The sequence below is a fragment of the Morchella sextelata genome (genome assembly GCF_020137385.1).
Source record: "Morchella sextelata strain SCLS chromosome Unknown scls_6, whole genome shotgun sequence".
In the NCBI taxonomy this organism is placed as follows: Eukaryota; Fungi; Ascomycota; class Pezizomycetes; order Pezizales; family Morchellaceae; genus Morchella; species Morchella sextelata.
In genome coordinates this window covers 1,428,928-1,452,853 of record NW_025408621.1, presented here as the reverse complement: position 1 = coordinate 1,452,853, position 23,926 = coordinate 1,428,928, and the positions used below count along the sequence as shown (strand labels likewise).

The 23,926-nt window shown below is 47.2% G+C and overlaps 4 protein-coding genes across 4 annotated transcripts; 1 reads left to right on the top strand and 3 right to left on the bottom strand.

Annotated features, from left to right (window-relative positions):
• Nucleotides 1-429: 429 nt before the first annotated feature.
• Nucleotides 430-1,407, bottom strand: H6S33_011501 (uncharacterized protein; the record flags this gene model as incomplete). Its single annotated transcript, XM_044842869.1, has 1 exon — nucleotides 430-1,407. The coding sequence occupies one exon, from the start codon at nucleotides 1,405-1,407 to the stop codon at nucleotides 430-432; it is 978 nt and encodes a 325-aa protein (XP_044696269.1).
• Nucleotides 1,408-13,491: 12,084 nt separating this feature from the next.
• On the bottom strand, nucleotides 13,492-14,121 carry H6S33_011500 (uncharacterized protein; the record flags this gene model as incomplete). The annotated part of the gene is made up of 4 exons (XM_044842868.1): nucleotides 13,492-13,700; nucleotides 13,796-13,881; nucleotides 13,959-13,971; nucleotides 14,080-14,121. Coding segments are annotated over 4 exons (350 nt in total), but the record flags the coding sequence as incomplete, so codon positions are not given.
• A 4,233-nt stretch (nucleotides 14,122-18,354) lies between these two features.
• H6S33_011499 (uncharacterized protein) lies at nucleotides 18,355-20,044 on the bottom strand (the record flags this gene model as incomplete). The annotated part of the gene is made up of 4 exons (XM_044842867.1): nucleotides 18,355-19,021; nucleotides 19,083-19,393; nucleotides 19,484-19,574; nucleotides 19,698-20,044. The coding sequence occupies 4 exons, from the start codon at nucleotides 20,042-20,044 to the stop codon at nucleotides 18,355-18,357; spliced, it is 1,416 nt and encodes a 471-aa protein (XP_044696267.1).
• Nucleotides 20,045-20,746: 702 nt separating this feature from the next.
• H6S33_011498 (uncharacterized protein) lies at nucleotides 20,747-21,829 on the top strand (the record flags this gene model as incomplete). The annotated part of the gene is made up of 1 exon (XM_044842866.1): nucleotides 20,747-21,829. The coding sequence occupies one exon, from the start codon at nucleotides 20,747-20,749 to the stop codon at nucleotides 21,827-21,829; it is 1,083 nt and encodes a 360-aa protein (XP_044696266.1).
• Between the last annotated feature and the right edge of the window lie 2,097 nt (nucleotides 21,830-23,926).

Genomic DNA, 23,926 nt, shown 5'->3' with positions numbered 1-23,926 from the left:
TAATGCAAAAAGGTAAGAAAAGAAAAAAAAATGCTTTTCCCCGCTAAGACACCCCAGTATCATGATGAATTTCTGATAAACGCAAAAAAGGTTAATGTAAAAAAAGAACACCCGCCCAATAAGAAAAATAATAGTAATCCCCAAAAATGCCGCTATAACACCAAACGCTGAATGAGTGGACAAAGAAAACTCATGATAATGATACAGGCCTGTAGCTCAGTATGTAAAAAAAAAAGACAACTCGAACTTGACCTCTTCGCAAAAAATCAAATAACCCCCTATGAGCAACAAAAAAACAAAAGCCAAACCAAACCCATATCAGACAGTGTATCGCAAAAAATGTATAAAACAGAACACCCAAGCAAAAAAGCCAAAACCACCAAACCCAGTATAATATAGACAGTAAAAGAAAAGTAGAGTAAGAAATATTTACCACCCTCTATTAGTCTGAGAAGCATAAAAAGAAATATCGTACTGTGGCTGGAAGGTGTTTTGGTAAGTGCCATCCCATTCTCCACACTCCTCCTCATCGTACATCATTGGCTCCTCATCGTCCTCCTCGGCCTCAAGCTTTCCCTTGACAATCTTCCCCGATGACTCATCCTTGATCATCATCTCATCCGGCAACCCAAAGCTCCTCTCCAAAACCAATCCCTTTCCCAATGTGGCGTGAGGCGAGACAGGCGAGCACCCTGTAGGTGTGGAACAGTTGGTGTAAAGAAGATCTGGAGGCGAGTCGTAAAGGCCCATTCCCCTGAGCTCCTTGTTGCCCTGGTTGGGCAGGAGAGACAAGTCGTTCTCATATTCCTCATCCTCATCCTCGTCGCCATCGGATCCAGGGCTGCCCAATGCTGGGGAAGACATGCAGGGTGAATCCAAGATGGTATCCTGGGAGCTGATGCTGCTGGCCAACGAGGGGACAGAAGACGAATTGAAGGCTGCAGGGACATCATAGCTGTTGTACTCTTGAACCTGGTCATTCTGATATCCGGGAACAAGCATATACGAGGGTACTGAGTTGTGATAATATTCGATCTCCGACGCAAGAGGCGATCCTGAAGGGGTGATTGGAGACCCATTGTTGTTCATGAACGAAGATCTGGGGTACTGCTGCTCGAGAAACGGGCTGGGCTGGCAACTAAATGCATCCTCCTCCGCACTCATATATCCATCCTGAATCCCCATTGAATAACAATCCTGCATTGGGACAATCCCATTGTCGTAATATCCCGTCGCAAACTGGGGGTACACTGCTCCATCCGTATTCTGATATATGTTCTGCTCGGCGGGCAAGAAGCAATACAGCTCCTGTTCTGTGAACATTGGGTAATTTGAGAAATTTGAATTTGCGTAGTAGATCTCGTTCTCGTTTGTGAAAGACTCATCCATTGTGGTGTATGAAGACATTATGAGTATTTGGTTTTTGGTTGGGGCGTTACTGAAGCAATGTTAAAAGATGATCTTTTACAGTATGTAGTCGTTATATATATGATATATATAAGTATTCAATAGAACTTACAATTCAATGAAGTATTGTGAGTGAGTAGTGGTAATGATGATGATGTGATGATATTTTTGATAGACGTAGATATGGATTGTGGGGGGGTGGGTGGAGATACGATAGTGATGGAGGGAGGAGGAAGAGGACTGATAAGTAGTATATGTAGCTTCAGTTCCCAAGCCACATGTGCACGGTGAAGCGGCTGACCAGAGAAACACTCTGCTGGGGTTGGGGGCACGGAAGAACCCAAAGGAGGGGGAGGCGGAACGGAAATTGAAAGGGGGTGCCGGGTCATTATAATAAGAGGTGTCTAAGTGACGATGAGTAGTTTGAATATGTAGTTGCTATTAGACTAGTAAGACATGGGGCGGGGAACTGGGGTTCCAGAGAGGAGGGATGGATGGGATAGATGGGAGGGGGGTCAGTGTGTGGGACGCTTGGGAAAGACCATCATGCACGCGGCTGAAAGATCTCGATTCAGTAGGCATGGAGAAGTTCGACTACATTTTTGATGGCGTACTGTGCAATGGGCGGCTTCCCGCGGAGACATGTAAAGTATCAGGATTTCAATAACGTACATGGCGTTGGCTGGCTAAGGTAGTGAGGAAGGGAATAAAAAAATGGGAAAAAGAAAAGAAAAAAATATGCAATGGCAAGGATATGTATTGTAAAAAAACACTAAAAACACACAATCCGTCTGCCTTTGCCTGCCTGCCTATCTGCTTGCCTACCTTACTTTACCTACCGGCCTACGTACATATACGGCGTGTGGTAAATTTGTAAGATGAAGGCTTTTGGTTGGCTTGGAATGGGAAAATTATGATACGTACGCACCGCATTCGCGTGTGGGAAGGTGCATCAGCAGTAGCAGCATCATGTAACAGCAGAGAGAGGAGAGGAGAGATAGAAGCAGTTGGCGCTGCTTCTGCTTCATCCTCCGCTCTGCTGCTCTACATTTCGATATTGCCTTCCTGTTAGGCAGGGTAGCCCACCATGGTAGCCAGAGACGATATGATGGAAATAAGGGAGAGAATGCCGGCTGAAACAGATGGATAGGTTTGCAGTTCATACTTCCTGTTGGAAGGGATGGAATTGATTGGGGAGGAGGAGCCCGACATATGCGGGAACTGAGGCCATACATGTGGCATGGAGGGAGGAGGAGGAGATACTCTACCAGACCAGACACAGACACAGGACAGACATGGAGTCAGAAATGTACGATGATAGTATGGTATGGTATAGTTCAGTTTGGGGTGTGTTATGGATGGATGGATGAATTGTGTCCAACCTGCCTAGGTAGGTAGGCGTAGTGTATGTAGAATACACCAGTATCATGAGGGGAGGGTGAGTGGACCAGCATTGATCATGGAGTAAGTGTGGATATGGATAGGATGTATGTATGTATGTGATGTGAATTAGGTATTCATTCAGACTGAGTCTCAAGAACAGAGACACAACATGAATTCAAGGGACACAGAGACACAAAACCATTAGAGACAGGCATATCAAGAGGAGTAGGAGGAGGGACGAGGCTCCAACTCCTTCCTGGTAGACTCCAACTTCCTGAGCCAGGATGATGGATGGCGCATCGACCGCCGACAAGATTCCATCATCCGAGTTAGCGAGGGCTGCACATACATAAAGGTAGAGCAGGTAGGAACGGTGGATGGAACAGCGGGTAGTTAAGCTGTCTGCGTCCTAGCGTCACCGAACCTTACCGGGCATGCATCTCCAATCGTCATGAAGCAAACGGGCGCAGGGCGCAGGGGGCCAGATTTGGGGTGGATTGTGGGATCATGGCTTGTGTGGAGATGTGCAGGGGTCAATGTTAAAGGGTGCAGTTGAAGAGATCAGTTTGATAGGCCTACATGATCAGGTAGGGTAGGGGTAGGGGTTGGGTGTGGGTATGTGGGTGGTGGTGGGGGATGCTTGGAGGAAGAATCCCGTTGGGTTTCACCTACAAATAATACCGAGACGGTAGCAGACCCATCATCCATCGCTGGTTCAACTGCATGGCGAGCGGATGACAGTGCTTTATTTACTCTTGTGGTACTTACCTTGCAGCATCCTACATACATGTATCGACATACAACTTACCTTAGACTTTTTGTGGTAGAGGGTAGTTAGAGGAAAGTCGTCCAAGCATTCAAAAACGCCATGCATCCAGATGAAGCATGGATATTCCCGAACACTCTTTTTTCTTGCACCCCACGAGCTCGTGTTGTATCTAGAGTGCAAAGGATACATACCGTCCTACCTCGCCTTCGTCGTAGTCGTAGTCGTCGTATGTATGCACCTTGGTTACCTTTTCATCCCCTCACCGCCGCTTGCTTCTGCCTCCTTCTTCTCCCTACATCCACCCCCATCCATATCCACCTTATCCCCTCGCTTGCTTCTTTTCGCTATGGTGCTCATGTCCGATATTCCGCTTATCCACAAATATTAAAACACCTGATATGAAACGGAACATCCGAAGGAATAAGATGGAACAAAAAGGAAATAAATCATTTTAGGTAAAAGATGAGGTGATGATGATCCCTTCCTCTCGTCTGCTTTAATTAACTTCATGTATGTACCTACTCTTGAAGCCGATATAATCGATGGATCGGAGATGTTGTTTTTTGCCTTTGCTATGGGCATGACGGTAGATTGGATCTCCCCTTCGCCCTCCCCTCACCTCTTGCCTGGCTGCATGATATGCTCACTGCTTGCTCAATCATAATAATAACAAAAAAAAGAGAGAGAAAACAATAACAATAATACTCAGGACAATCATAACAATAATAACAACTTTTCAGTCCTGTTTATGAGCCTGAGAGAGACCAAAAACATAGTTCACGGGTGGCTTATGCATATGATCAGACATCGTGAAAACCACACAAAGCAGAAAAACAACAGACGTCAAGCCATCAAAAAAAAAAAAAAAGGAAAAAAAAAAACATTAGTTAGCAAGGAAAAAAGGAAAAGAAAAAAAAGACGAAGACCTAGACCACTCAAACTTGCCTTTGTCACAAGCCTCGTCTGTGGTTGGTTGGTCGGACAAGGCCTTGCTCCAAAATGAGTTGGTTCTCTATTTCTACTACGATACGGTTCAACGAAAGTGAGTCGCGACTCGCGAGGATGTGATGCTGCACGGACGCACGATCAGAAAGCCGAGTTGTGGGTCAAGGTTGACGCCCAGCCAGATTGCCGGGACAGCCCCAATTTTCTGCCAATGGCCGTCGATTTTGTCCATATTTCCAAACAGCCAACACATGGTCTGAAGCGGAGAAGATGCAGCAGAATGACGCGGATGAGTATGTGACTAGATACCAGCCCAGTGTCAGAAAACTCTCGTGATGGAAGCTAGTTGGCGATGTAATAAGTGGTTAGAGGCATATTTGGCTATCGCTGGTACATAGGTGACACTACTGATCTAACTCTAGAACGATCGCGGACGAATCGGAGGACGCGTAACTTGCTCTCTCTCTCTCTCTCTTCTCTCTCTGTGTTCTCAGGCTCACAAGTTGCGCCGAGGCCTGGGAAAAAATCTCACATACGGTAATAAGTCTTGCCCCACATAAATAGCCTTTGCAGTGCTGCTACTCCTGCTCCGGGTATGGATTGATGACTGACTGGGCCACAGATATGTATATAGCCAGACAGGCAGTTAATTTCTGTGCTACATACTGTTAATCCACCACGGGTGGATGGGGGTTTCCATGTCAATTGTGTGTGATCTCAAAAAGGATAATCCAAATATCCTCCTTGCCTTTTAGCTTTGTGTACCTTCCGAACTCGCGCCCAATTCCGGGCAGACAACAGCATCAATGCAAGATGACGGCTGAAGGATGCTAGGGGGCTGAATTCGAAATATACATGAGCCACTTTACAGTATCACACAGGCGATGGATGATATGTAGAGTTTGGGGACGGGCGTCCCAGCTTAGGTGGTACATGCTACCTAGTAGACTCAGTCTCTCACTAAATTATCATTGACTGATCACTCATTCACCCACAGGCTCTGTTCACTTACAACCTTTGACCGGCCAGTGTCAATAACACTTCATTCCTGGTTGATCTTGTCGGTAAGTGAGCACGCATATTAATCCACTTATTAAGGGTCACTTACGCCGCCGTACCACGAAGAGGAGAATTCCCTCTAGTAGGCAGTGAATGAGTGCCCCTGGCCCCTCGCCCTATCACTGTCCAGGTCTAGTCCATCAAGATCTGCAGCCCGTGTTCGCTCAAGGGCCAAGAAAGCAAGTTTCGCTTATTTATCTGCTCCACCAGGGTAGCCTGGGCATAGGGTCAAGGATATCGTTTCCTTAGATAACCCACTCGGTTCGCCCCCACAGGAAGGAAGTCTGATAGAAATACCTAACTCGGGATCTGGAAATTCTGGACCCCGTCGCCGGCAAAATTTCCAGAAAACCGATTCGACCCAGGAGGCGCTAATTTGCCATGTTTTATCAAACGTCATCGCCTGTCTCCGAGCCTGCTCCCCGAGCGAGGTGAGCCGGCAGCCAAGTTGTCCTCCACCCAGCCTACATAACGAGCAAGGGCCCTGGGAACTAGGACCCAACCAAACTAAATCATGATCCGCTAGGTGCAAAAGTAGTAAAGGAAAAAGAAAAGATGAAGAAAGATGATGGGGAAAAAGAAAAGAAGAAAAAGACATGGATCGCCCGACCGGTTGGCCATGAACTTTCCTCGTGGGTGGGAACGAAGATGATGGAAAAAAAGAAAAGAAAAAATGGAACACAAAAGATGTTTCAACCAGGACGAACTTGTTGGAAGAAGAAAGTGCAATCTTAGAGTTGGGCCAAACCGAAAAGGAAAAAAAAATATAAACGCCTTCTTCCGAAGATTCCGGTGTAGGCCATTCAGTATGCGAAAACGTAACCAGCCGCGCGCCGCTGGCTGCGGATATGAACAAAACAAACGAAACACAAATATCAGAAACTTGTGTAGATTGCCTGATCTGAGCAAAGCCTGTAGAACTGGGGGGTGGAGGGGAGGGTGAAGGGTTTGTGGTCACTGTTTTTGCGTAATCTTCACAGCGCTGCGCTTCTGCTCCTTGATCGTGATGCACTTTCATGACACTCGATGGCAAATTGTTTGGTTGATTGGGTCGGAACACAAAAACAGATTTGATCAGCGACCGTTTGATGAGAGAGAAGCCACTTTTTACTCTATCGACGCTCGAGGTTGGGTCGGCATGTAGGTCAGATATGCAGTGCCAATAATGGCTTAGAGGGGTTAGCAGAGACAGGTTCAGTTCACAAGTGCCCTTTTTTTTTATCCACTTCCCACCTCACCTCACCTCCATCTTCCAGAGAAGACCCTTGCGATCTGCACTGCACGTTTTCCCCAATGCCCAAGCGCCTGAACCTTGTTTTGCGCAAGGATTCGGGAAAACTTCAGGTTGAGTTGGCTATTGGCCCTTCGCTTGCAAGTTCTATTAACGAACTGGCGCTCAACTTTTTTTTGTTGCATGGCATGGGGTATGGCGGGTTTCGTCGTCGGATAATTTTTGTTTCTCCCTGTGTTCGTTCGCTCAACACCACCTCCACCTCCTGCTCATCTGGCTAACCAATTAACGCGGCTATGAATAAATTGTTTTATCTTAGCACTATCCCTGGGCTTGGTGGTAGTTACCCTCGCGGAGTGCGCCACCTGGAGCATGAAGCTGGAATGGCCCTAGCTGTAGGCAGTTGTGGCACTGATCACCTACTCTACTACACCTACTCTCTTGCACCTGGCCTGGTTGATTTGATTTGTTTGTGCACTGGCGGTGTGCCCCATCGTCGGGGGGGGTAGGTACATGCCTTTTGTAACTACCGGTACATACTAGGCAGAGCACTGGTAAAGTACGAGTAGAGTACTGACTGTGTCTACTCCACTTGGAGATCACATACCGTACTCTGGAGCAGGTACACACATATCTACTTACTCTAATCTACCTAGAATGGACATGTAGGTACGTACATGTCATCATTCGAGATTTATTCGCCTGAATTTCCCTACCTACCCACCTACCGGAACCCTGCCTGATGCCTATTCTACTCGCGACAGGCATGAAGTACCCGAATATGCAGCTGCAAGTTTTTGGTGTATTTTTGACTTTCTACTCCAATGGAAATTGCAGATTAGGACGTGCATTTTCGGGTACTTGTTACCTGCTGCGAGTACTGATCTGTACTTTAGGTAGGGCCTGTTATTTTGGTTCGTCTTGCTAAGCTTGTTACGTCCGCCGTCTGCTGCAGCAGCAGCGTGCGGTGCGATGCGATTTATTATGTAGCAACCGTTTGTTGCAAGGTCACCCCGATCGAACAGGGTCCGTCCGGTCCACAGCAGAAAGGGTCTGATACATGCTCAGTCTACTTTACTTATCCTTCCTTATCCGCAGCAGATTGCAACTGCTTGCTGCTATGTACTCTAATTGCGTTACCCATACCGTGCTCGCAAGGCCCGGGGTGACAGTTACGCCGCCTGCGAATCTCTGGTTCGACATTCGATTCAGCCTGGTACGGCGCCGGTATGAAGGGATCAAGCAAATTAAGCGATATCAGAAAATTGATAATACCCAGGTAAGGTCAGGTCAGGGTCGGTTCGGCCACGCATACCTGCCTTCTCCGAGTACGTTACTCTATTACATTGACTCCTTCCTATACACTCTATTCGTTGATATCGTGTAAGGCATGCAGAGCGAAATGATATTATTTCCCGGAATTTGATATGTATGAGGGGAGGAGCAAGCAACAAAATAAAAAATCATAATACCGTGGATGGATGCTGCAGCGCATGCAACGGAAACAGTGAGGGGTAATCCGTCAATCTCGTGGACAGCAGGGAATGTTCCGATCCATCATAGACTACATGATATGCTGCTGCGCTGCACAATAGAGTAAAGTAGGTAAAGTATGTTTTCTTCTGGTGTTGAGTATTGCACATGCTGCTGCTCTCCTCTAGTCTAGAGTAGAGTAAAGTAGTAATGCAGCTAACCAAATACCTACATATTTAGTGCGCGCTGTGCGGTTTATCTTCTGCATGATATCTTGCACCGTCCATCCCTCCCTTCCTCACTCGCCGCAAGCCTTCTTTCCCCTTCCCTCATTCTCCAATTCATGCCAATGCTTCTTACTCCTTACCTTAGCTCGTAACTTACATACATATCTTAGAGTTCGTGAGAATTTTTCTTTTCCTCGAGGGTTGTTCCGGGTCTTGACCGTTTCAGGAAACCGCAATGGCGACATATCACACTGACGGGTTTTCCCCCGTATTTTCGGGGTTTAAACTCTCTATGGTAGAGTTAGAGTAGAGTAAAAGTATGTATGTATGTATGATGCATGATATGCTGCCAGCAAGCAAGCAAGCAGGAGAGCGGAAGCAACTCAACTCGATCATCATGAAATGGGATAAGACATGAGACTAGTTAGAAGTAGAACCATCACTCGGGGCTACTAACTGCAGCAGAACAACAAATTAGAGAAAGGAGAAAAAAAATAAACAAGAAAGACTCTATGCGGTAGAAGCAGCGAAGGATGGAAGAAAGAGAAAAGTCGAGTCATCGATATGATATCGTGCAGCAACTATCATTCACTCTGCTCTACAAAACCGACCTAGACCGAAAAAAGATATGTACACATGGAGCATTCTACGCTGATACATATAAAGGTCCTTCCCCCACTTCCGCTATCGGCGATTACCACTTGTTCGTTTCTCGCCCGATACATGCGTGGTACGGCCATACGGTGGTTGGGGCATTGTAGCTAGAATATCTCGGTTTTGGGGGCCTTTGACACTGCTTGGATGTCTTGACGGTGGACGCCCGACGTCGCCTACTACTGGAGATATATTTATTACCCCGTTCGGGAATGGTGTATGTCTTGACAACCAAGCTTTATGTGCATGCTATTCGTTTTTTCTTGGATGATGGTGGGTGGGTGGAGTAACTTCTCTGGTCAAACAAGACCTCCCTGTCATGCCGGCCGGTGGCTGGTCGGGTACTCTACGGTCTATCTGCCTGCGTGCCTGCCTGACTGACTGATTGACTGATTGATTGACTAGATGGATGATATATGCCGTCACTCTACTGGCTGTGCCTTTCATGGGGTAGGTATGCCTCTATTCTACTGGCATACCATGTTATCTTATTTTCTTACATCCTCACCACCGCCTCTACTTGTTTATTTATTTTGTCTGTCTGTATGTTGGCGGCCAGGTTGGCAGCTAGCAGTACTAGCAGCAGGCAAGTCGATATATTGATTCCCTCCTTGACCGGGTTGCGCTGGGTTAAATACAAACCTACCTCGCAGATCCTGATTGACTTTACTCATCTCCATTCAATACTCGATCTCGATTCGAGATTTTGTCCTCGACCGCGACCAGGATCTTTATGTTCTTTCGAAACACCTGCAAACATCGGTTGGTCGGGTTGAGGATGAGAAAGGTATGTATGTAGGTATGATGGTATGTAGGTTCGAAGAGTGAGGAACGATAATCCCCGCGATCGAGTGACAGGCTGTGATAGACGCGCCCGGTTGAGGGGACGTAAAAATAGATAGGGGAGTGGTGGGTGCGGTACTAGATTGAGTGTCCGGGTTGAATGTGAGTGATACATATCCACTCGACAGCGACCGCTCCACATAATTACTTACTTGCTTACATGCACATCTACTGATTCTACTCTAACCACCTAAGCTACCTACCTAATTCACTCATCTTTGCTCACGACCCGATAGATTACGCTCAGTGAGTGAGTGAGGGCAATCTCGAAAGGGTCGTCCCGAGTCGTCGTGTTTACAAAAAGACTGATCTATCGCATCTACTCTAAAGCCCTAGCTAAGCTGGCTGGGAAGAATACGTGTTCGAAGAAAAAGGAACAACGGGTGTGCAAAACAAATAACACAACAAAACAACTTACGATGGAATAGACGGTGCTCGCAGGGTGAAGTGAGTGGAGGAGAGAGACGAGGTCGAGTGGGGCGACGACGCCGGTGGATGTCTTCGCCGCCACTGATATTTCTACACCACTGGTTCGGACATCTGGGCTCGTGGCTTTTGATTTGACTCGTGAAGTAATAATATATATATATTTCGCAGGCCGACGAAGAAGGGGAAAAAAAACTAAATATAATAATGAAAGTGAACAAGAAATGTGAGCACGCGGGGGAAATCCTACAAAAAAAAATAGAAAAAGGAATTAACGAAACGAAGCGCTACTAGCTCGCTCACAGTCGTGAGAGCTCATGAATTAAGGGAACCATAAAAAGAGCTAATAGTAACACCGACGCAGATCAAGATCACAAAACTCAGATTTGGAGCCTTCGGTGGTGTGCTGTTGACCAATGGGAGCCCGCATGCAACGCAGGCTAATCGAATCGTAAAACACAATATAAACGTCGAATCGTCGAACGGCGGAGGAAAGGCAAAGCGCACGTGCACGCAGTACCCCTGTGGTGGGCTTTTCTTTTCTTATTCTGCTGCTGATGCTGCTGTTAATATGCTGCTTCTTCCTCGATATTGAAATCGTGGCCCTGCTTGCCAATCAATTGGTGGGGGAAATGCATGGCGGTAGTGGGGCCTATCTATTCGCTGAAACATCATTTAAGGGCTGCCTGGCATCGTTACCTCTGTTTATTTACTTTTATGCTCTGTTTTGATTTATGGTGGCCGCTGCTCCACTTCCCGTTAATAATCCCTGGGGGAGGGCTTAAGTTTGGGGATGTTGATCTACATTATACGCCCAGCTTTAATGCTTACCTTACCGGTCTTGCGGTTCTTTTCTTTTTTGGCTTTTCTTACTGCCCATGACTGACTTGACTTCCCGGTCGGAGGAACAAAAAAGAAAAGCAACGAAGTACGGAAGAGAATGAAAAAAACCTGAAAACAACAAGCTGTGCGCCGCGCCGCATTTGCTCGACATGATATATGTATATTTCACTTGATCGTTAATTCGAACCCGTCATGTTTTACAAGAAATGGGCGTTTCTCGAAATCCAAATCGATTGTGACTAATCCATCCATCCATCCATCCACATCCACAACCACTATCACCCGTGGGGCAGGGCAAGAGATGTAGTATGCAGGTCGTGTAACAAGACACAACTGAATTCCAGTGGCTTATAATTTTGACTCGCGAGCAAAGCAGCTCGGAAACAGTGCCGTGGTACGTATTGTATATACTGACCAACTGACTGACAGAGACAAGGCTGTAGCCCTTTTTCTTTCTTTCCTTTTTTTTTCTTTCGCCTATTATATATGCATCAAGTTTAGTTACCAGTGCTATGCATCCGGTCCATTAATGGCGTAGTAGCTCTGGTAGCAGTATCAATGATTTGTCAACCTAAAAAGCAATCCTTCAAGGTATCGTTTGGATGATTCGATTGGCATTGGCAAGGATGGGCATGGATGGCATGGGCGAAGCAAGAAGTAGGGCATGCATAGCAATGATTGAGGAAGAATTAATTATGAGAACGAAGTAATGTTCGTATACGTATTTCTGATCAAACAGTGTTTCTGGCGGGCGTCCGAGCTGGTGAGAGCCTGATCTGATCTACATGACCTACATACATGTATTATCGCTGCCATGCCGGGGTTTGTTATTGTGCACTGCACTCTACATACTCGTACTGGGAGTTATTGCTTGAAGGTTGCTGCTGGTTGCACTAGGCATTTATGTAGTTATAGCTTAGAGGTCGAGGTCCCTTAATCTCCTTTCCCAAAAGTACGAGCGAGGCTAAGCCGGTAAAATGAGCTGACACGTTTTCCCTTTCTTTTACAGCTTTAATTCTTGCTATTTTGATATACGGTGGATATTTTGTTTTTTTTGTTAATGTCGTTGGATGCCCGCCGCGCAACAGCAACAGAAACAGGGTAAGTGTAACAAGGTTTATGTTTGTTGAGTTTGATGAATTAACTCGCGCTGTTGTTGACGCTGCTGCGCATGCGCCGGTGGTTATCAGTCAATGTCCACGCGGTTGGCAATTGTGAGTGGGCTCTGCGAGTGATCTCCCATGAACCAGCTGCGTTGACCGCACAACGCCAAGCTCTACATTGCTTTACATGCAAGCTGTAGGTACAGGTTGCGGCAAACGGGCTACTCCGGGTTTATGGATGGCATTTTCCCAGCGCTGAGCACCGCCACGAGCGGACGGACTTCTGCGCTTTCTTCTTCTTCTTCTTCATCTTTGAATTCTTCCTTTTGCACTTGCACTTGGTGGACCGGAGAGTACGTGCGCTTGGAGTCATCCAGTCATCATCAGCAGCATCATCATCATCCTACATACATACATATATCAATGGATCATATCAAAGCATGGCGGTCGCATGAGCATGAGCGGAGAGGAGATATAATAGAACTAAATTATAAATTGGAGCTGGAGCTCCACAACACTCCAATTCGCGGCCAGCCCCCCATTCTCCCCGCCGCGCCGCGCAACGCAATCGCGGGAAAAGTAATAGTAGCGGTACTTTACATGTGGTAATAATAGTGACGGAAGAATATGTAATCCAAAAGGACGGGGCCACTCAACTTTAGATAGGACCACCTTGCTGCTGCTGCTGCTATTGGTGGTGCAGGTGGTGGTGGGAATATTCTTTGGTTTTACGATCTCCGTTGAACCAGGTTTTCGTGCTTACTCAACCGAGACGAGAGGATGGACAAGGTCCTGTATGACGAGAATCTGATGCAAATTTAGAATACCTTCGACCTCCACCTCCACCTCCACTCTACCTCCACCTCCAGCTACATGATACTCCACCTCGTACTTTACATGCTCTGTCCTACTCTACTCCAGTAGAAATACACATATTCGCATAGCACCCCAGTCTAGTCTCGATGCACGTCGTCGTCGTCGTCGTCGTCGTCTTTACGAGACGTTTCTACTAGCTAGCTAGTAGGCTTAATGCGAAAAAATAAAAAAATAAAAAAATAAAAATAAAAACTAAAACTGGATCAACAGCCCGTTGCCAGCCCAGCCCGTATCTATGGGTTTATGGGTTACCTATTCCCTACAGGGCTCATCGGTAACATGGTCATGAGCCCGGGGGCGGATAGATGTGATGTGATGTGATGTGTATGAGGGGTATTGTATGGGGGAGTTGAGTTGATTCCATTCCGTTGGCCAGCAGTGCTTGCCTTGCGAAAGTGTGAAGCGTTTCTCATTCCGTGGGCGTTGGTGCTGGGATTGGTGGTGAGTGTTTGTGAGTCGAGCTAGAGTCTCGCGCGCGCAACGGCATGCCCATGAATGAGCAAGCACGCAGTCAAGCAACGGGATCTACAATTAAACGGGATCGACTTGACTGTACTTTACATAGGGAATAATAGCCCGTGGCGAAAAGAAAGAAAAAGGAATAAAAGATGGTGCCCAATTCGCCGTGTGGGATTGCCGGATCTTGATTTTTGGGGAGATGTTGCTTAGCGACCTGTCATGTCAAGTCTCAAGATGGTTTGTGCTCAAGTGCTACATACATACTGCTGCTAGCTATGGTCCTGCTGCTGCTGTGATTCAACTTGTTGGCCCCTGCTCTGCTCTGCTCTGCTCTGCTCTGCGATTCATGCTGTGGCCGTGGATGATCTGTTTCTCCTTGACCTCTGGCTCCGAGCTGGGCCGATGAGGCGTGGGCGTGGACATGTGATTGATCTCGAGAGAGAGTCGAGAAAAGGAAACAATTAAACAAGTTCGAGGATACATGACGGTGGGTACATTGGTATCATGTACCCTTAAACTAATTAATGAACATCTTGCGCTTCTTCCTCTCGATTCGCCCAATCAGAATGCCCGCAAGGCATAAGACACAAGGTTCTCTCTGCCCCCTTACCGTCGGGTTGCATCATAAAGAATCACCCAAGGCTATCTACCTGACTGACTGACTGACTGGCAAGCAGCTCAGCCTAACTTCTTCCCCTTCCTCATCTTCCCCCCCACAGCACATATTTCCAACGCCAATCTCACGACTGGGGGTTTCTAATCGACGTGGCGGCCAATCACAGCACGGGATGGAATCATCGGATCGAGACGTTCGTTAATTGTCGATGTGCGTGGCAGCTAGCCAGGCTCGAGCTGAAGGGCATCAGCCACTTTCAATGCAAGCAGTTACTTACCTCTGCCTGCTCCTGATGTGTGGAGTTATGTACCTGCCCTAACCCGCGCGCATAACAGGTATGCATCCGAGCCGAAATAGACGTTTCGCTCGTAACGCTTTCTTCTCGAGCTCACCTCGGCATCACCTTCTGTTACGGTGAGGTTTGAAAGCCGACCGCGATGATCACCATCAGCAAAATTACAGGGCACCCGCCTCGGCCCACCCCGGCCAGCTGAGGAAAAGAAAAAGAAAAAGAAAAAACGGGCGAGTGATGCGTCATGAATATGTGTCCCGCTTTGAGCTGGGGGAATGTTTCAACACCTATTGTCATTGATTTGCGAATGGAAAATAAGGCGTATCGTAGCCTTTGCCTGGCTCTTACCAAGCTAACTGCCACTCTACGCCTAGACCGACCCTCCCCCCCCGGACACACGGTCAGCGTCCTTCCTGGTGCGGCGTACGTCCGGTGCTATGATATGGGATGTTTCCAATAGCTTACTTTACTTTACTTGACTTTACTTGTTGGTTACTCGTGGACTGGACTTGCGAGGAAAGTGTACTTATGTTGGAGGGGGTGCGTTACCTGGTTTCGGAGACGCCTCCTTCGGATGGACGCATATGCTGTTGGGGAAATGGGAAGATCGTCGTTTCATACGATTGACACATCATCAGAAATCACTATTCATGTTGATAATATTTGAAGAAAGGAAGAAGAAGACCGGTTGTGACGGCAATACGTATCTCAGCTGAAGATGTTGATCGTAGTGAAACTGGCGGTTGGAGTATATACTAGTTTGGTCTATGCTGCTAATGAAAACGAGCTGGTGAGAGCATAATATTGCACCTCTTGCGCGCGTATACCTACTGTACAGCGATGCTGTCCTCATGATGTCCGCAAAGTGTCTTATAACAACTTATCGACGGCCAGCCTATGAGCCAAAGATTACGTATTGAAAGCCGAAATTCATGCTATAGAAAAAAAAAAAAAAAAAAGAGCACATGCCATGTAGTTATCAATCAACAGAGCTATAGCCGATAAGCCAGCTAGCCAGAGTTACCGTTACCGCCCAAGGCCGTTGGCACAAACAGTGGATATATGGTATATGGTGTTCATTGGTCACGGTGGCAGCGGCCATGATATCACTTGAAACAGTAGGATCGAGATTTCATATCAGGCAGGAGGATGGCCGGATCCGCCCTCTGAGCGCATTGGCCTCCCTGTTTCATTCAATATGGAGTTTAGATTCTTACTTGTTGCTTGTTGCTTGGGTGCCAGTGGTGGCTAGAGACGGTCAGTGGGCGAGTGATTGTTAGTGACGGGAAGCACTGGATAGTACTTACTTCATCTAGATGAAACTCGGGACAAAACCCTAACCCTGTAAATTAAAGTAATAAACCGGGGAAGCAGTAATATCGAACGCCGGTCGCAGGCCGTGCACGGCTTATGCGGGGCTTTGTAAGCTGATGGTTATGGGGAAAGGAGATTGTGGTCCGGTCTTGTGTAGGGACTCCGGCAGCTGAAGAATATGCCATGTGGTGTGCGCGGGGGACGAGTATAACGATATAACTCAGTACCAGCTCTAGATCTGTCTATATTCTCTCTTAATGTATGCATTGATAGGGCTTTGGGATAGTCACATGTGAATAACAGTATGTATAGTGTGATAATTGGTCTACGGTGAACCCTAACCATTAAGACATTTTATATTTGCCACTTTTACAGGAGCTATGAAGACCTTGAAGCTACTTAAGCTGGTTTATGGGTTGTTTTTGTGATCGCGTCTTGTTTTGCTTCCTGTCTTCGAGAGGGGCACGGCCCGGGTCTTGAGACAGTCTCGAGCTCAACGACTTCTCGGTGTACCCGATTGATTATACTTGGAATAAGGTAGCTTGTATCTTGTCCGTTCTTTCTGCACGTGATATACAGGGTACACATATATACAACTAATTGACTATATATCTGAGTGCTCAATGATTGTCTTTTGGCCGTTAAATTATGATTGACACAAAGACTGTTTCATATTATACAATGCGCCGTGAACACTCAAAGGGACCGTGAGAAGACCGGAGATTACAATCTAAATATTCTTGAATCAACTCGATTATAGTTCGTCGTGATTCAATCAATCTATGGTGCCATCTATATGACATAGAATTATATGAAACCCTAACCCACACAATAATTATCACAACATGTCCACTTAATCCGTTTAAACATGCCGGTAGTTTACTGTACTGGATACTTAACTATTATAGACTAGGCTTTGTAAGTATTCTTAAAGGGAGACCTAGCTTTGTCTATATAATTATTTAGATTGTGCTTGATTGATCAAAAAATCAAACAAAGACGACTGCATTTGCAATTTGACTGACGGTATATATCAATGTATTTATTAGTAGGATAAGCAGTTTTTCTTTCTGCCCTCTAGTACCGGAAGAAATGCATCGGTAATTGCATCCGTAAATACATCATCGACTAAAAAACTGTGGAATTTGTGTAATGCATCAGCAATGTCAGCAATGCATCAACAATGCATCAACAATGCATCAGCAATGCATCAATGATGCATCACAGTCTCATTCCGCCAAGGGTTCAATTATAAATCAGGAAATGTATCAGTAAATAAGTATGTATATATATACTAGAATTAAGAACTATACTAATATATCAAGCTGAAGTTCAAAATCGTACGTAGTGTTCCCCATGAGCCGGTTCGAGACGAGCGGCGGCTTCAGAGATCCTACAGAGGCATTAGAAGCTGGCGCCAGGCCGTTGTTTGGCAAGAATTTGATGGCTAGAAACGATCCATAGTTCAGAATTAGGTACTATCATTAGTTGAGAGCCCACGGTTAGGGATGGTTGAAGTAGTCACGACAAAAAGGTTCTGCTTGGCTAAAACTAATATAAATTTAGTATAGTATTCCCCATGATTACCAATTCTTGGCGGGCTCGAGACAGGCTCGAGCAGAATTGATAAAAGTCTCGAGCAGGCTCGTCTCATGGGTTGTTCAGTCTCATGGGTTCGAGCCCGCTGTCTCGAGCCAAGCTTGTGAGCCGGCTCGTCTCACGGGGAACACTAATCTTACGTCAGATTGTAGGTAAAATCGAAGGTAAAATCGAACATACGACAAAAGTCGTTGTAAATTCGTTCTTGTACGGTAATACATCAGCAAATGTGTTCAAGTATAATCTTGTCAGTAAAGTAATCAATAAAGTTGTCAATAAATTCACGGCTGGACGATATTACAGAAGCCTCGACAGGTTTATGCATCAATTTATGCATTTACGCACCATTTTTGTATAGACAATGCATCAAGTGATGCGTTTTCTGCGCTGGTAGAGGCCGTGGGACTTCTTTAATGACAAAAAACCTGAGGATGGGTTAGGGTTCTATCATTTAGGTAGCGGGTGCGACATGAATATCACTCGCATCCGAAGATCCTGAGTCGACGAGATTTGATTGATTTTTTTTTTTTTTTTTGTTTAATTCATAGATTTGATTGATTGATTGATTGGTTGGTTTTGAAGGGGGAGATTTACCCACAGATTATTCAAGAATATCGAGATCGAATTCTTCCGCTGAAACTGCGTGTCATCATTGAAGAGTAGAGGGAGCTTTATGTGACAAACTGACCACTCGTATCAGACTATATGGTCTGTATAACTTAGATGCCAACTAGCCCTTTGAAATTGAGTATAAATATGAGCTATCGAGGAGCTGGATACCTTCTTCTCTTATCTACAAAACCTCTTGATGGATCCCGGTGTTCAATATTGTACTTCACCGTAAATCTTCATCATCGTCTTGAATCTCGTCTTGATCCTCAGCCTGCTCCTCAAAACTCTCATCTTCCGCCATCTTTTTCAGGTACTCCTTTACCACTTCCGTCTCCACTAACTGTTCTTTCTGCACCTCCAAGTCATCTACCGCCTTCCTCAATAGATTCCCCTCCAAAACTCGTAACCTCTCTGCCGTCTCACCAACTTCTCCAGTTATACTCTGCATCTCCTCTTCTGCAGCCATCAGCTCATTCAATTGCTCAATCACTCTTCCCTGGACAAGGGACACCGCTCTCAGCTGGTACACCTCCCATAGTGCGCTTTTCTCTAGTAAGCTTTCTAGGTGAGAGATCTCCTCCACTACCTCCCCCTCCCACGTACATAACAGCTTCTTACTCCCATCGTTCTCTTGCAATAACCTGAATGACAGCCCATCTTCGGTGTTGACACACATTAACCAAATGAAAGTGCTCAGCCAGGCTATCTTATCATCCAACACAAAAATTCTTAACCTCAGTGATTCCTTCATCACTGCTTCTTTGGCTAAACCGAGTGGGTCTTCCGGGTCATGACGCAGCTCGAGAGATAGCCAAAAGGCGTCAGACATGTTGGCGTCGATGAAACCGTATGAGAACACCATCTCGGCGGCAGACTTTTCACTTCCATAGCTACACCACCGGTGCTATTAGCCATCCTCATGCATGTGTACACCAAACGTATAGTACGTACTTGATAAAAACCTCTCCTTCCTTTTCTACGCCTTCTCTCCATAGTAACACAACATCACCCTCTTCATCTATACTATAATATGCATTTGAATCGCCGTGGTTAACAAAATCCAGCACTGGCGCCATTCCCACACCCAATCGGGGGAACTGCAACACGCGGGACCGGAAAATCGAATCGATATGGATCCAGTCCTCGAGTACAAGCTCCTCAGGAGGATCCCACCAGTGGGACTGACACCATGGTAGGTGAGCTGTACTAGTCTGTAGATGCGTGAACTCAGTCATGAGGGTGTGCAGCTTGGCTTCTACTGCCTATATGTGTGATGATTATTAGGTTAGTATTCGGGGCCGAATCCTCCCGGAAGAGTGAGATCTGATGAAGCAGAAGAACGAGTGATTTACTGTGGCTAGACTTGTGCCTTTCAGAAGATGACGCTCGTGCTCGGTCCAGGTTGTTGGCAGTGCTACCCGATCAGGGAGGAATTTGACATATCTTTCCGGCCCCATATAGATATTAGTCCAACGATCATTACCACCAAAAACAACGCTAGTATTGGCAGCAGTGACAATGATAGCAAAAGTAACAACGGTAAGAGAACTATCAATAGCCACTTACTCACTCCACGCACCCCTTTGCCCAACACCCAACCCGGCAGCTGTACTAAAGCTGACCAACAAAAAAACCATTATTGCGCCCCTTGGGCTCCTGGCGAACTCTCCGACAGCCTTCAGGACTTCCGCAAGGTGATGGTCATATTTAGCGCGGGCTTCGACGGTGGAGGCACAGAGTATAAGATCCTGTGGGATTTTTACGAGAGGCCCTGAATCGTCGTCGGCGGCGGTAGAGCTAAAGTGTAGACCGGTACCAGAGGAAGGAGTGGTGACTGGCTTTAGCGCTAGATGTATTTGATTCAGATGCGCGAACGCGGGAAGAGACGCTGGAGGCAGGTGGGTGAGATGCATTCTCAATTGGCGGGGTGGGGATTGAGGTTGTGGTATGTCAGGTGTTGCGACGATATTGGTAGCAGCAGCATTGGGATTTATTTGTGCGGCTCTGAACTCAACATGGATATTGAAGCATTTGGATTTAGAGTAGACATGATATATATGTAGATATATGACTGCGGAGGCTCTTAGATTTACAGCATCGGCATCCCTTGCATCTCGATCTTCGGCCTCCTCCAATGATATCAGAAATGACGGCGCCGTGCAGCAGCACAACACAGAAACGTTTATGCCTAATCGCAGGAGGTGGCCCCGCCGTATCTGATTTTGGGTTTTCCTGCGTTGGTGATATCTTCATGATCGTTGCGCCAATGTGTTAATAGCCCTAGCTATGTATGTAGGCATCTAGGTTTTATAATTACAGCGATATCGATAGATACGCAGCTTTTTAACACCGTCGTCATTCGTACAATACCCTAGGTGTTCTCTTATCTTTGTTCCACAGTGTCAGTTTCCGTAGCCTGTGATTATGCCAGTATCCAGACAGATTACACAAGCGCCCGGCGGGTTGTGATTGGCCTTGTCTCACTAGTATTCTAGCCCGTAGCAGCCTCTCTCCTCTCTCCCACTCACCCCGCTCCTCTCAATCTCCCCCTTCCCCCTCCCTTCACTCACCTACCCACCGTCCCCTTCAAAGACACACAGTGCAGCACAGCAAAAATGTCACGCCCCACCCTCTCCAGCATCCTCCCTCCCTTCGTCCTCGGCACCACAACCTTCAACAACCAATACAACAGCACCCCGCACCTGCTGCCCACCACGGCTATCGTGCACACAGCGCTCAGCGCCGGCATCACCGCCTTCGACACATCGCCGTACTACGGGCCGGCCGAGTCTATGCTCGGCGCGGCGCTGGCCACGGCGCCGCACGACCGCGCGTCGTACATACTTAGCACCAAGGTGGGCCGCATCGCGGCCGACACGTTTGACTACTCGCCGGACTGGGTGAGGCGGTCGCTGGACCGCTCGCTGGAGCGCCTCGGCACGGGATATGTGGATCTGGTGTATTGCCATGATGTAGAGTTTGTGAGTGCCGAGGAGGTGGTGGTGGCCGTACGGACGCTGCGGGAGTTGAGGGCGGAGGGGAAGTGCAGGTATGTGGGCATCAGCGGGTATCCGACGGGCGTGCTGGTGGAGCTGGCGAAGCGGGTGAAGGAGGAGACGGGGGAGGCGCTGGATGCGGTCATGTCGTATGCGCACTACACGTTGCAGAATAGTGTGCTTGCGTCGGAGGAGGTGCTGGGGCGGTTGGTGGGGGAGGCGGGCGTTGGGTGTGTGCTGAATGGGTCGCCGTTGGGGATGGGGCTGTTGAGGAGCCAGGGGGTGCCGGTGGGGGATATAGGCGATTTTCATCCGGCGCCGGGGGAGCTGCGGGAGAGGTGCGCGGAGGCGGCGGGGGTTGTGGCGGGGACGGGGGGGAAGCTGGAGACGTTGGCGCTGCGGTTTAGCATTGAGGGGTGGGTGCGGGATGGGGCTAGGGGTGGGTCGGCGGTGAGTCCGGTGGTGGCAGGGAGAAAGGTGGATGTGGGGGGGAAAATGGGGGTTTCGGTTGGCAGCGTGAGCTCGTTGAAAGAGCTCGAGGAGCTATTGGCCATCTGGGGGGATGTCGTGGGAGCTCTTGAGAGGAAACATCTGTACAGACAGGTACAAAGCGTATTCGCCGGAGACGTGGCGAAGAACGAGTGGCGCAATTACTCGTGGCCGAGTCCGGGCGAGGACTATGTCCGGGGTAAGTTGGAGTGATGGGCGGTCACGGCGATCGTGGTCCGGAGGACATTATCGTTTGCTGCTATGCTACTTTGACCAAAAAAGCTCGATTGTTAGTAAGTTAACAAGAGTAAAACCGAGCCATAGCTATCATGAATAATCCGTTAGCAATAAGGCTAGGCCTTCATTTAATGTTTCTGTGCCGCAACTGTGCTTCTTAGGCAGATATCGATATCCTCCCATTGACCGTAAACTTCCTTTGCTCCGGCGCGGTGTGCATACGTAAGTAAGTGCCTTATAAAATTACTCCGTGATTCGTGTTATAGGTCCTGTGTGCACGGCAGCTGATCGAATGGATGGATGTTTTGCTCGTTATTCGTTCTCCCTTTGCTTTTTTGTGAATGTATAGTGGGGGTGGAAGGAAATGTTTATAGATGAAGCTTTTGTATGTGTGGCCGTTGTATAAGGCTAGCGGGGTGGGTCGACATGGGCTGATTTGGCATGAGGTGAGAATCGATCAGGCGGTGAACCCAGGCGGGATACTGTAGTTGATGGTGGTTGATGCATGGTGGAGGGGTTGATAGGTTTGGTTGGGGTTGAGGTGAGAGATGAGAGGTCGAGTGAGAACCTGTGGATCAATGACATGTAGGCGCACGGGTATTTTGGTGACTAACCTGCAAAGTGACCCTCGCTTCAGTCGTGACTCTATGATGATGAACCCAGTTCCCAGTAGCTGTTTAACGGATCTGACTGCGTCTGAAGGACCTCATGTACTGCAGTCTGCAGCTGACTGGGACGAGGTTGAGATATCTACCGGGAGTGTCAGCTAACTGGAAGAACACGATGTAACAGTGGGGCCATCTGTTAAAGGCAGAGAAATTGGGGTTTTAACCAGTTAAAATAAGTTCCAATTTTTAAACTTAGGGTTACGGGTGATGAGTGTCGACGAATTGAACATGGGGGGTTAATTATAATAGGAGTGACCTTGAATTGGCGTTCTTCGGTCAAGACAGAAACCGATAGTTGAGGAATTAGATGGCTAACAGCATTACCGGAAATTAAAGTGAACAAGTAGATGTGTCCTTAATCGTAAATAATATGTGTAGCTTCTTGGACCTATGTGCCTTTTCACCAGACGCGATCCCGGGGGTATGGTTAAACTGGGGGATATGAGAGTAGGCACTATTCTTTGTAGGAATACGGAGAGCCGTTTCTAATTGTCAGGGAGTCACCAAGAGTACTTTTTTGCTGAAGTTGTTTTCGATTGTGCGAGGAGTTGGTCGTACCAGGTTAACCATACCCCCCCAGGCGTGCGTATACTAACAATTTCATGTTATTCTGATCCTTTACTTTTGCTTCTTTGAGTAAGCAATAGTGTTGGATCCGCAATGAGAAAAGATAAGATGATAAAGATGATAATGCATTCAGTACCGGTACCCTAGTTGAGATCTTCGCCCATCTAAAGATCTTAAGGCGGAGAAAAGTGAGGCCGGCCAGCATGATCATTGCTTTCCTTGCTAAGCACTCTTTTTTATGAAGTCTAGACTTCGACCCCGTGGGACTAGTGATGGATACAGATAGTCTTTTTCTCAATGGGTTCAGCTGGTTGAGAGCATCACAGGTCCAATTGTATCTCATACATGTAGTTTACGTACGCAGCTCTGCCACTTCATTTGGTCCATTAACGCGGGCCCCTCCACATATCCAAACCCGGAATTTCCCGGAGGTAGTAGCAGTGCAAAGAGTCTCATTATTTCCTTCTAGGTATCACCGCCCATACGAGCTAATTTAGCTCAGGAGATATGCCACTTTCACTCGTGCTCATCGCTAGCCTTGTCTTGGGAGAGAAAACTTTGTTACGCTACACGCTGGTTGATCCCCCTCTCCCCCAGACTCCAGGAAGTGGCACTCATACTATTAGGATCGTCACCTGGATGAGTTTTTTCTCACTCGCTCACTCGCTTCGTTTAGCTCCGATCCTTTAGTCCTTTTCCGTTGAGATTCACGTGAGCTCTAGTTACTGCATAGGTTCTTTGACTTTATAGTTTATCATTAGGCGCAAGTTATTGGAGACGTATATTGTCATATGTGGTTTTATTGCTGGTTCAGTACCTCCGAAGGAAATCGGTTTTA